The sequence below is a fragment of the Peromyscus eremicus genome, chromosome 6 (assembly GCF_949786415.1).
Source record: "Peromyscus eremicus chromosome 6, PerEre_H2_v1, whole genome shotgun sequence".
NCBI lineage: Eukaryota > Metazoa > Chordata > Mammalia > Rodentia > Cricetidae > Peromyscus > Peromyscus eremicus.
The window spans coordinates 88,469,727-88,482,349 of NC_081421.1; the positions used below are offsets into that span (position 1 = coordinate 88,469,727).

At 44.3% G+C, this 12,623-nt stretch overlaps 1 protein-coding gene across 1 annotated transcript in view; it reads left to right on the forward strand.

Annotated features, from left to right (window-relative positions):
• Dbt (dihydrolipoamide branched chain transacylase E2) overlaps window positions 1-11,066 on the forward strand; it is a 35,216-nt gene extending 24,150 nt beyond the window's left edge. Inside the window, exons 6-11 of the mRNA XM_059266136.1 lie at window positions 125-341; window positions 1,143-1,309; window positions 4,288-4,365; window positions 6,084-6,275; window positions 6,396-6,467; window positions 9,213-11,066. Of these exons, the coding sequence (XP_059122119.1) occupies window positions 125-341; window positions 1,143-1,309; window positions 4,288-4,365; window positions 6,084-6,275; window positions 6,396-6,467; window positions 9,213-9,380 (894 nt within the window). The 3' untranslated portion in view covers window positions 9,381-11,066. The remainder of the gene's footprint in view (window positions 1-124; window positions 342-1,142; window positions 1,310-4,287; window positions 4,366-6,083; window positions 6,276-6,395; window positions 6,468-9,212) is intronic.
• Window positions 11,067-12,623: the final 1,557 nt, after the last annotated feature.

The following is a 12,623-nucleotide window of genomic DNA, read 5'->3' on the forward strand; positions in this document are numbered from 1 at the left end:
ATGAAAATGTTGCTCCCTCGAACTAAGTTATTGGGCAAAAGTTTTTACCTTTAATTGATTGCTCTCCGTTTTTAAATTTCAATGACAGATTTGTTTTTTAGCACTAAAATGTGTTATATTTTAGATTAAGCTGAGTGAAGTTGTTGGCTCAGGAAAAGATGGCAGAATACTTAAAGAAGATATTCTCAACTTTTTGGAAAAGCAAACAGGAGCCATATTGCCTCCATCGCCAAAAGCTGAAATAACGCCGCCTCCACCACAACCCAAAGACAGGACCTTTCCCACGCCAATATCAAAGCCTCCAGTCTTCACAGGCAAAGACAGGACAGAGCCCGTAACAGGTAACGGTAGAGGCAGTTCCATGAAGCTGTGCTGATTTGTTTCACAGAAACTACCTCAGGGGATGTGTGTTCATCGTATGATGCTTTCCATTATTTTTTGAGCCAGGGTCTCACTATGTAGCCCTGGAACTCTATATGTAGACCAGGCTGGCTTCAGAGGTCAGCCTGCCTCTGCTGAAGGAGACCCTTGCTGTGGGCTCCCTCCGGGACCTTGGATTAGGCACAAACCATAACCTGTTTTCACAGAAAGATAGATCCGTTTTAAGTGGGGAAGAAAAGTTGAAGTGGCTGCTTTCTGACTCAGGTAGAAAACAGCAGCCAGTGACCTGCAGGTGTCATTGTTAAGAGGAAAGAAGGAGAGGTCTGTGTTAGAATGGGCTAGGATGCAGTGGTATATCTTGACTGGGCATGATAATTAGGGGAGCCAAAGGCATTTGATTGCTGGACTTTAATACTTTGATATCTGGAGATTGGTAGTTGGCCTCAGGAGAAGGGAGTGTTCAATGAAAGGAATAGACCTTGGGGACTAGCTTTAGGAATGTAATGTAACGGTTTTTTAGCAAGGCAGAGGGAATTAGGAGAAAGGCAAGGCCTGCCAGAGCCATAGTCTAATGGGCTAGTGTCCCCTCATCTGCCTCCCAAGTGCTGGGATTAAAGATGTACTGCCCAGCTTTCTATTCTTACTAACAGAAAAGTTCAAACTCATTGTGATATTATAATGATGCAATCCATAATTTTTCTAATTTGTATTGAAAAATAACATATTATCAGATTTATATAAATGGATTGAGTTTCTTCTAGGCTTCCAAAAAGCAATGGTCAAGACCATGTCTGCAGCCCTGAAGATTCCCCACTTTGGCTATTGTGATGAAGTTGACCTTACTGAACTGGTTAAGCTTCGGGAAGAATTAAAACCTGTTGCTTTGGCTCGTGGAATCAAACTCTCCTTCATGCCCTTCTTCTTAAAGGTGAGTGTCACTCATTCCAAGCAAGACCCTAGAGGACACTGCCACTTGTTTGTAAAGATGTAGTAGTTAATCGGTTTGCATTAAAATACTGCTTTGTACCTCATCATCAGACTTAGAAAGAAAAGTCCAAACCCACTCTCTCTTCGTTTCATAAGAATTTATACAGTTGAAATCAGTGTTGTATTTTTTATCTACTTACCTCCTTTTTTAAAGATTAGTTTTATTTTATGTTTAAGTAACATTTATCTATTTATTTGTTGTGTGTCTGTGTGCATGCATGCATGCGTGTGCATTGTTAAGAGACTAACTAAGAGAAATCCCATAAGACACCACCAGTCACATATGTAATCAGCAAGAGCATTTAATAAAAATTCCAGCATGCAACGGTCAACCATCTGACACAGTGGCACGTGGCTCACAGGCTCCTTTTAAGCAGGATTAGGGGAATTCCAGGTTAAGTAAACTTTGAAGTGATTGGGTAGAGACCCTTTTTGGTACAGGAATCATTTTTTGATTGGCTTATGATATCTTAGCAGCAACTGTGGCTGCAGTGTCTGGGGTCTGTTTGACTGAAAATAGCAAGAACAGTTCCTGTTTGTGGCCAGGTAGGACCCTGATTGGCTGACTGGCTACCAGGCTGGACATACTTCCTGGGGGTCTGATGGAAGCCAGACATGAGTCAACATAGGATGGTGGGGTAATATGGGGCAGAAGTCTTAGCAAACTGGCCCCTGGAAAAAAAACAAAAACAAAAACAACTGGCCCTGTTAGGGTCAGTCCTGTCATAAGAGGGGATGGCCGTTTCATGCATGAGTGTGTGTTTTTGTGTTTGTGTGCTCAAGTGCACTCAGGAGGACAGCTTGCACGAGTCTGCTCCTCCTTCCACCTGGTGAGTCCCAGGGATTGAGCTCAGGCTGTCAGGCTAGAAGAAAGTGCTTCACTCAACTCACTGAACCATCCCGCCAGCCCAAGATTTCTTTCTTTCTTTGTTTATGAGGCAGGGTTTCACCAAGCAGCCCTGGCTGGCCTGGAACTTACTATGTAGACAAGGCTGCTTTCAAACTCACAGAGATCAATGCGCCTCTGCCTCATAAATGCTGGGATTAAAGGCATACACCACAATACATGCCTATTTATTTTTTAAGTGTGTGTGTGTGTGTGTGTGTGTGTTCATGCAAGTGGCCACAGAGGACAGAAGAGCGTGTCAGTCAGATCTCCTGGAATGAGTGTTGACAGGCAGTTCTGAGTCATTCAGCTTGGGTCCCAGGAGCCAAACTGTTGGTCCTCTGCAGGAGCAGCTCATGCTCTTAACCACTGAGTTATCTCCCTGCTTTAGACTAGGAGAATTGTGCCAACAGCTGAGGAAAGCCTTGCATTCCGAAAGGGTCGTAGGAAAGTTCTGGTTTGAGCTAAAAGGAGACTTTGCACTTTGCAGTGGGTGTTTATTTCCATGTGTCCAGCACATTCATGGGGGCCTTCTGAGAATCATTTCCAGGGCTAGGCCTTGAGACCGTCAGGCTTGGGTGAGCATGCTACAGACAGTTACCCTGAATTTTCAGAGCATCCCAGACATGGAGATAATACTGTCCCCACTCTCCTCTGAAGAGGCCTCAGAGAGGTTGGGAATCTTGTCAAGGACATTAACTAACAAATTAACTAACAAACGGAAAAGCCACATTTCTGGTCTGGTCTGGTCTGGTCTGGTCTGGCCTCCCACTCAGCGTGACTCCTCCTACCCTTTCATCAGTCTACCAAGATGAATCAGCCGGGCGGTGGTGGCGCACGCCTTTAATCCCAGCACTCGGGAGGCAGAGCCAGGCGGATCTCTGTGAGTTCGAGGCCAGCCTGGGCTACCAAGTGAGTTCTAGGAAAGGCGCAAAGCTACACAGAGAAACCCTGTCTTGAAAAACCAAAAAAAAAAAAAAAAAAGATGAATCATCCTTCAATCAAATCGTATCACTTCTTTTCGATAGTTTCCACTCAGTGTCTTTAGGATGCTTTCCCAAGTCCTAGAGTGGCATACACGTTTCTCCTGACTACCCCTCCAGTCTCCTCAAGACCACTCCCCATTTTAATCACCTTGAGCTATACATATAGTTGCTGGATTATGCAATTTTACCTGAAATACCCACCAAGTGTCTCCCCCCCCCACCCCATCATTTCGTTTTGTTTTGCTTTGTTTGTTTTTGAAACAGAGTTTCACTAGCTAGCCCAGGCTGGCCTGGAACTCACAGTCCTGCTCCAGCCTTCCAAATACTGGGATTATAGGCATGAGCTATCTCACCTGGCCTCCTTTTTCAAATATCTGTGCATCTTAAATATCAAATCAGTTCAGTATTGACTCCAGAAAACGTCTGTGGCCCTCCGGCGTACGGGCAGGAGAGAAATGATATAAAGAGAAAGGAAGTATAAAGAAAAGCAGGGGAGAGAGTCAAGGGGGCAAACGGATTTGCACCAGCAGGGTGGGCTCCAGTACGAATTTGAGTCCGCTCTGCCCTTGACTAGGCCAAGGGCACCTGTGCACACTGGCCTCCAATGGTCACTTTGCAATCATTGTGTATTCTTCCTACAGAGAAGTGGCCTACCTGCCTTTCTGTGTTTGAATTCCTAATCTACTTTTGAACTACTGACTTGCTTCTCATAAAAATCTAAATCTACGTGTTAGTGAGGAAATCGCTTGGGACTGAGACACTTTCTTTGGTACTTTGGCAGCCTGCATGGTTACTTTGAAAATTCCCTTCACATTTGCAAGTGACCCAACCACTTTATCATTTGTTTTTAAATGAGGAGGGCAACCTAGTTTCACCAAGATTGGGATAAGAGTGGAAGTGATAAAGCCAGCAGTGTGTGGCCTTGAATTTACACTCAGCCTAAATGAAGCATTCTCTTCCCCTCTCCCTTCCTACCTCCAGTGCTTCAGTCCTCTATGGATGCATGAGGCAAGAGTACTCACGTGACATTGTCTTTCTCTTCCACAGGCCGCTTCTTTGGGCTTACTACAGTTTCCTGTCCTCAATGCCTCCCTGGATGAAAACTGCCAGAACGTCACCTACAAGGTTGGCCATGCATTGTGAAAATCCTCACTGTAATAGAAGATGGTGTACGTGTACTTGTAGGTTAGAACCCTCTAGGATACTCAAACAAATGACCCCTTTTCGGACAGGAGTGAAAGGTATAGCATAAGCCGTTTAGCTGAAGTGCAATCTGTTAGCTTTGTTTTCACTGTTTATTAAGGATTTTGTCAGGTGTGGGTGTGTTACTCACTCTGCTCAGCATCTCAAAAGAATCACCTCTCTCAAGAATAAGTTTCTGGAATTTCAAGGAAGAGAGCCGTCTTAGTTAGGGTTCCTATTGCTGTGACGAGACACCATGACCACGGTAACTCTTATAAAGGAAAACATTTCATTGAGGTGGCAATTAAATATTATAAAATAAAATATTTTCAGAGGTTTAGTCCATTATCATCATGGCAGGAAGTATAGCAAACATACAGGTAGACATGGTGCTAGAAAACTCTACAGGCAACAGGAAGTGGTCTGAGACACTGAGTGGTATCTTGAACATATATGAGACCTCAAAGCCCACCCCCACAGTGACACACTTCCTCCAACAAGACCACACCTACTCCAACAAGGCCACACCTCCTGATAGTACCACTCTGTTTGGGGGCTGTTTTCTTTCAAACCATCACAAGAGCAAATTTTTTTTAAGTATGTGTAGGTAGGAACATATTTCTTCATGTGGGAATGTGCCCATGAATACAGGTGCCTGCAGAGGCCGGAGGCATCGGTTCATTTGGGTGGAGTTACAGACTATCGTGAGGCTCCCGATGTGGATGCTGGGAAGTTAATTTGCGTCCTCTGGAAGATCAGCAAGTGCTCTTAATTTCTAAGCCATCTCTTCAGCCCAAAAGAGAGTAATTAATAATATATATATTTTTAAGTAATACATTTGACTCCAGTTTGAGGGAAATCTTCTGTTTGGACTGAAAGTTTCTTCCAACAGAATTCTTACAATGTTGATTCCCATATTCATTCCCCATTAGCAGTACTCAGCTAGCAGTAAGCGTAGGGGCTGCAGGGAGGTAGCTGAGTGGCAGAGTGCTTACCCAACATCACCAAAACACAAACCAAAAGGTTTGTTTTGTTATTTATTTTGGCTTTTCAAGACAAGATTTCTCTGTGTTGTTTTGGTGCCTGTCCTGGATCTCACTCTGTAGCCCAGGCTGGCCTCGAACTTACAGAGATCCACCTGGCTCTGCCTCCTGAGTGCTGGGATTAAAAGCGTGTGCCACCGCCACCCGGCTTAAATTATTATTTTTTTAAATTTACATTTATTTTATTGAGGGCAGGAAACCGGTGCCACTGTACGCACGTGAGCGGAGGTCAGAGGACAACTTACAGGAGTTCTTCTCTCCTTTCACTGCGTGGGTTCAGGAGTTTGAGCTCAGCTTGGCAGCACGTGCCTTTACTCATAATGCCCTCTCATCCACCCAAACTGTTTCTTCTAAACGACTTCTGCTCTGTTGAAAGTAGTGACGGTTTTGTCTTGTGGCCTTTTGGCTTTTTCAGATGTGGTCTGGCCATGTGGCACCAACTGGCCTCAATCCATCAGTCTTTCTTCCTCAGCCTCCTGAATATTGGGATTACGGTGCACCACGTGCCTAGCTTGGTGAAGTAGTTTAGTATCTTTGTTTTAGAGAGAGTGGAATTTATTTTTTCTTTGTTGTAAGCTTATGTATTAAAAGTCCTACTGGGTAATATTTATTTTTTAGGCTTCTCACAACATTGGGATAGCAATGGATACTGAGCTGGGGTTGATTGTCCCCAATGTGAAGAATGTTCAGGTCCGCTCTGTGTTTGAGATCGCCATGGAGCTGAACCGCCTCCAGAAGCTGGGTTCTTTGGGTCAGCTCAGTACCGCCGACCTTACCGGAGGGACATTCACTCTTTCCAACATTGGCTCAGTAAGTCGTGGTGTTCAAATTCAAGAGTGTAACTTGCATTTCTGAGCATATGCTCAAATAAAATATAGCTTGTCATCTGTCAGGCATTCCCTGAAAGCTAAATTTTCCCATTCTTCTCAGATTGGTGGAACCTATGCCAAGCCAGTGATCTTGCCACCTGAAGTAGCCATTGGGGCCCTGGGAGCAATTAAGGTATGTATAGTGAGGAGCTGCAAGACAGTTTCGGCAAGTTGGAAGACTGGACATGAACACTCAGCGCTGAAGGTTTTCCTCCGCCTTCTAGTTTGAGTTTGGGAACTTTGGCTCAGTGCGCCTATTTCTCTTCTTTCTTTCTTCTTTTTTTTTTTTTTAAATGTGCATTCATGTTTTTGCCATGGGTGCTGGGTCCCCTGGAACTGGAGGTACAGGCAGTTGTGAGCTGCCATGTGGGTGCTGGGAACTGAACCCTGGGTCCTCTGGAAGAGCAGTTAATGCTCTCAACCACTGAGCCATCTCTCCACCCCCAGTACGCCGGTTTCTTCCCTGTTTGAGTTAGATCAGAGGTCACTGTACTGTCCCAGCTGGCTCAAACTCTGGATCCTCCTGCCCCACTATTCACCCACTGGGATTACAGGTGTGTGCCACCACACCTGACAAAATGCTGATTGGAAGGCAATTGTATTTTGATCAAGAATCTAGGTGACTCCAAAAAAATGATCTGTGGCCATGTTTTAGGATTTTAAAATAGGAGTATAGGGTTGTGACTCTCTCTCTCTCTCTCTCTCTCTCTCTCTCTCTCTCTCTCTCTCTCTCTCTCTCTCTGTATGTGTGCGTGCGTGCGTGCGTGCATGCATGAGTGCTCCACACATACACAAGGGCTACACACACACACACACACACAGCACTTGTGTGGTGGTCAGAGGACAACTTCAGGAATCAGTTCTCTCCTACTATATGGGTTCTGAGGTTCAAATTCAGGTGCTAGGGCTTGGCAGCAAGCACCTTTATTTGTAAAGCCATCTTGCCAGGCCTGTTAAATCTAATCATAAGTTAGAACTATATTTTGTACATTTCTTATTTATTAATAGCTGAGGGTTTTTGTTTTCTTTTTGTGTGAGGTGTGTGTGAGTGTGTGTGTATGAGGTGTGTGTGTGGTGTGTGTGAGTGTGTGTGAGTGTGTGAGGTGAGGTGTGTGTGAGTATGTGTGTGTGTGTGGTGTGTGTGGTGTGTGGGTGGTGTGTATGTGTGTATGAGTGTGTGTGTGTGGTGTGTGAGTGTGTGTGTATGAGGTGTGTGTGAGTGTGTGTGGTGTGTGTGAGTGTGTGTGTGTGTGTGTGTGGTGTGTGTGTGTGGTGTGTGGGTTTGCATGTGTGCATGTCTTCCTGTGCTCGGAGGCTAAAGTATGTGGCTGTCCCCCTGTATCACTCTACGCTTTGTTCCTTTGACCCGTGATCTTTGCTGAACCTAGAGCTTGAGTTTTCAGCTAGGCTGGCAGCCAGCAAGCCTCAGCCACCGTTTGTCTTCGCCTGTTCCGGGCTGGGTTTGCAGGTGTGTGTAGGGCACACCCGGGTTACTACCACGTGCTGGGATCTGAATTCTAGTCCCCACGCTGGCTCAGCATGGCTCTTGACTGTTGAGCCATCTCCGTGGCCCCAGTAGCTGATGTTGAATGTACATTTGTTCTGTTATTCCCTGCTTCTTGGTACCAAGGATGGAACTTGGTGCACGCCAGGCAAGCACTCCCGTCAGTGAGCTACCCCCAGAGCCCTAATGTATGTTTTTCAGAATAGCCTGTCATGGCTTGGGATTTTCGTTTTTAAGATGGAGAAACCCTGCCTTTCATGACATGCTCTCTGTCACCTGCTCTGGAGGTGACTGAAAGGGCCTTGGAGTCGGCACAGAACATACCCAGACACCAAATTCTCAACACAAAGGAGATTTTATTACCCTGGAGGGACGAGAGGTAGGGATTGCCTCTGGATCTGACAGAGACACACAGCAGGCATTTCTGCAGGCCTGGTTTTTAAGGAAAAAAGAGGGAGTCTGTGTTAGGGTGAATTGGTGTGTCCTGATTGGACGTGGTAGCCAGTGTAGCCAAATAATGAATTTTAGTTGCTGGACCTTGGAGTTTTGATAGTTAGACCTTGATGATCAGTCTCAGGAATGAGTCAGTGGCCAAATAAGGGAGGAGACCTTGGTGGCTAGCTTTAGGAATGGAATCTAACAGTTTCCCAGGGGAGGGGGAAGGGGGCGGGCAAGCCCTACGGGCTCCATGTTTGCCGTGCTCGGCCTGTTAGAGAGCCGTCAGTGACGGTATCTCCCACCTTCGCTCTCTTCCCCCACAGTAGCTGTCAGACTCCCTTGTGTTCCTCCAACACTCCCGTCATGCCCCAGCTCTTTATCCGGTGGCCATGTGCCTCCTTGCTGCCTTCAGTGAGGAGTCCAAGTATTTTCCTTGTCTCGGTTGTCTTTTTTGTTTTTTGTTTTTTTGTTTTTTGTTTTTTGTTTTTTTTTTGAGACAGGGTTTCTCAGTGTAATTTTGGTGCCTGTCCTGGATCTCACTCTATAGATAAGGCTGGCCTCGAACTCACAGAGATCCGCCTGCCTCTGCCTCCTGAGTGCTGGGATTCAAGGCGTGCGCCACCACCGCCTGGCTCGGTTGGCTTTTTGTAAGAGTTTGTAAGAGTAGTTAGCACACGGTGATTAATACAAGTTAACTATTTAATGTAAATATTGTATATGAGGCAGGAGATACCTTGAAGAAGTTAAAGCTTAAGACATATCCGCCCAAGGGTGGGGGAAAATAGGAGGCAGCCTTTTCAGAAGCCCTGGGGGTGCCCACTTGTTGGCGGGGAGGAGGGGTTCTGGACCTTATACCATTATTGCCAGATCTTCCTTCCACTCCGAGGCAGGGAAAATTTACCCTTGTTTATTTTTAGTTTTTTCCATTACTTGTAGGCCCTTCCCCGATTTGACCAGAAAGGAGACGTTTATAAAGCACAGATAATGAATGTGAGCTGGTCAGCCGATCACAGGATCATTGATGGAGCCACAATGTCACGCTTCTCTAATCTGTGGAAATCCTACCTGGAAAACCCGGCATTTATGCTGCTAGATCTGAAATAATGCAAATAAGACATCCTTGAACGGTTTGCGTTTCCAAAGAGTTCGTGAGGCCTGGCTGTGCCAGCATGGATTCTTGTTAGAGTTGCATTAGAAGTGACCTGAGTTCCCTGCTTAAGGCTCTAGAGCACAGTATTTATCACTGTCATGCTAGGCTCTGCTGAAAATGAACGATGGTGTAATGATTGTCCTGGGGTATCATGTTGTGTAGGTCAGAGGGTGACTTCTTAATATGGTGCTGAGATCTTTGTGTCAATGAGTTGAAACAGGCAGCAAACAAAGTTAGTGTTACTAAAAGGCAAGTAGCAATATACACGTGGTATTTGCCATGTTTCTTTCTTTTTTTAATTTTTTAACTGACTTTTTTAGTGAAACTTTTAAATTATACTTTACTGGGGAAAGAAATTTATATTCCAGTGTTTTCCATTTCCCTACAATCATGGTAACTGTTCTACCAAATAAGTGCAATTCTGCTTATCTTTTCAGATGATGAAGTGTACTCTTGCCTTGTGTATAAAGTATCATCTGTAAATGACTTAGAGCTAAAATTAGCATTATTTAAAGGGGAAATTCTAATCTGCTCTTAACTATAGTTTTACAACTGTAACTGTCAGTAAGGCTGTGACAGGTAAACGTTTTCAATGGATCGACTTCTAGAGCTGTGGTAATGCTTTGGCATTTTTCTGGGAAATACTTGACTTTCCAAACTCACTTTGTGACATAAAATGTCATAAATACAGCAGCCATTGACTTTTTTTTAATGCTTAGAGATTTGTTGCCTTTTAATTTTATTGATCGTCAGCTAAGCACAAGAAAGAGACTTGGAATCTGTTCTGTTCTCCTGACCCTCAGTAGGAACAAGAGTAGGGAAAGGGTCAAATGGGAATTGTGGACTAAAATTAGTTTATACAGAAATGCTACTAAAGGTCCACTTTAATCAGATAGCATCAGGATTAATCTAATTCAAGACTGGGCACGCCTTTATTCCCAGCACTTGAGAAGCAGAGACAAGTGGATCTGAGTTGGAGACCAGCCTGGTCTACACAGTGAGTTCCTGGACAGCCAAAGATACATAAAGAGACCCTGTCTTTAAAAAAAAAAGAATCAAATTCAACATCTTGAAATCTAGTTTGTTTGTTTGTTTTCTAATGTTATCTAACTGGATATATCATGACAAAATTACTTGTTAAAATGAAGTTTTGTGAAAGGAGGAAAAAAGATCATTTCAGTGCCTCTTTGATTTTTTTTTCCAAAATTCAAATACTTTATAAATCAAGTAAATGCTGATAATTTGGAAAGTCACATCATGAAACCATTATTTTTAATAAAGAACGTTAACAAAAGAAAACCAGTTCGGAGGCAGGCTTTGTGCCGTAGGCCTGCAACCCTCACGGTTGGGAGGCCAAGGCAGGAGAACCTGAGTTCGAGGTCATGCTAGGCTACATAGTGAGACCCCTCTGAAGAAAAGGAAAAACTGCAGACAAAATGGAGAGTAACAAACTGGTGTCTACAATCTCAGCACTGCTAACCTTACAATGTATGTATCTGTATACACAGGTATTCTTTTATAAAAATGAGATCATAATGTATCTACTATCTTATAGTTTGATTTTATAAAATTTATCATTATATTATGGACACCTTTATATGTCAATAAACAGTTCTACATTATCATACTTTATATAACTTCACGGTAACTCATTGTGTATATTATTTTTTTACTATTTATTTATTTAATGTGTGTGGGGGGGGTTGCATATGCCATAGCTCCTATGTGGAGGTCAGAGAACAGCCTGTAGGAGTCAGTTCTCTCCTACTATAATTTTGATGTTTGGGTAGTTGCTTTTCCTTTTATTTATGTTTTTATTTTGTGTGTATATCATTGCATATATTTATTATACATTCATAAATTTAACATTGAACCGAGGTTGGGGACCACTGTAATCCAGGAGGATTGCGGGTTCTAGGTCAGCCGGGCTACATAGTGAGACCCAGCCCCCACTACCCCCAATTAAATACCTACTATAGTTTTAGTATGGAGCCAAGCATTGGTCATGTAGTGCACACCTTCTCGGCCTCTTCCATGATCACGTTATAATCTGGTGAAGGTGACAGATATTAACTAGCTAAAAATATATACAATTACACCACCATGATGGACAACCAACCAACAAGTAGGGTGCTATGAGCCATGTAAAAGAAGCTGTCCATGTCGGGGAGAGGGGGAAGATGGATATCCCCTCATTCAACTCACTCCCCATCCAGGCAGCTGCAGAATTTAAAGTGAAGGATAACATGATGAGTAAAAGTTTGCTCCTTATTTGAAGAACAAAAAACCCTAGGAGACAGGCATGCTGTGGGAAAACAAGCATGCCACACGCTCACCTAAAGATTCAATGTGACTGGCTCAAGATGTTTTCTCTGTTACCAGAATAAACTTGGAGCAGTCCCATCCCAACGCCCCTCTGTTAACATCTTTTCTTAATTGTCATCCGTTGAGAACAGTGAAAAATTCACTTCCTTTTGTGTGCAGGATCTTGGGGAGAGCACATGTCCTCGGAGGAAGTCAGGGAGCCCAGAGCATGGTTCCAGCAACATGGCTGAGCCATAGTAGCAAGCTGGGGCTGGGCTGGACACCCTGGGGCAGGGGTTGGGTGAACAGAGCCCTTGCTGTGCTCCTAGAGCTGAAATTAAAGCACTGAAGCCCGAAAGTTCAAGTTCTTCATTAACATGGAAGTAATTGAGATCACGTGGTGCATATACCTCTGGTGGGAGGGGAAACCTGAGTCACTGCCGGGGAAGGGGGGGGGCTGATGAGAAAGGCAAGGCTGCACTCATTCACTGTGCAGAGGAGACACTGCGGAGCCTTCCTCTGACCTTTGCTGAAGAAGAAAGTTTGAGAGACTCAAACCAGAATGTCCATCATGGAGTCCCCAAGGCAACCTACACTGAAACGTGTGTAAGTTGTGGTTGGGTTAAAAAGGCCAGGGGAGCTGGGCGGTGGTGGCACACGCCTTTTTTTTTTTAAAGATTTATTTATTATATATACAGCGTTCTGCCTGCATGTGTGTCTGCAGGACAGAAGAGAGCGCCAGATCTCATTATAGATGGTTTTGAGCCACCGTGTGGTTGCTGGGAATTGAACTCAGGACCTCTGGAAGAGAAGTCAGTGCTCTTAATCTCTGAGCCATCTCTCCAGCCTGGTGGCACAAGCCTTTAATCCTGGCACTCGGGAGACAGAGCCAG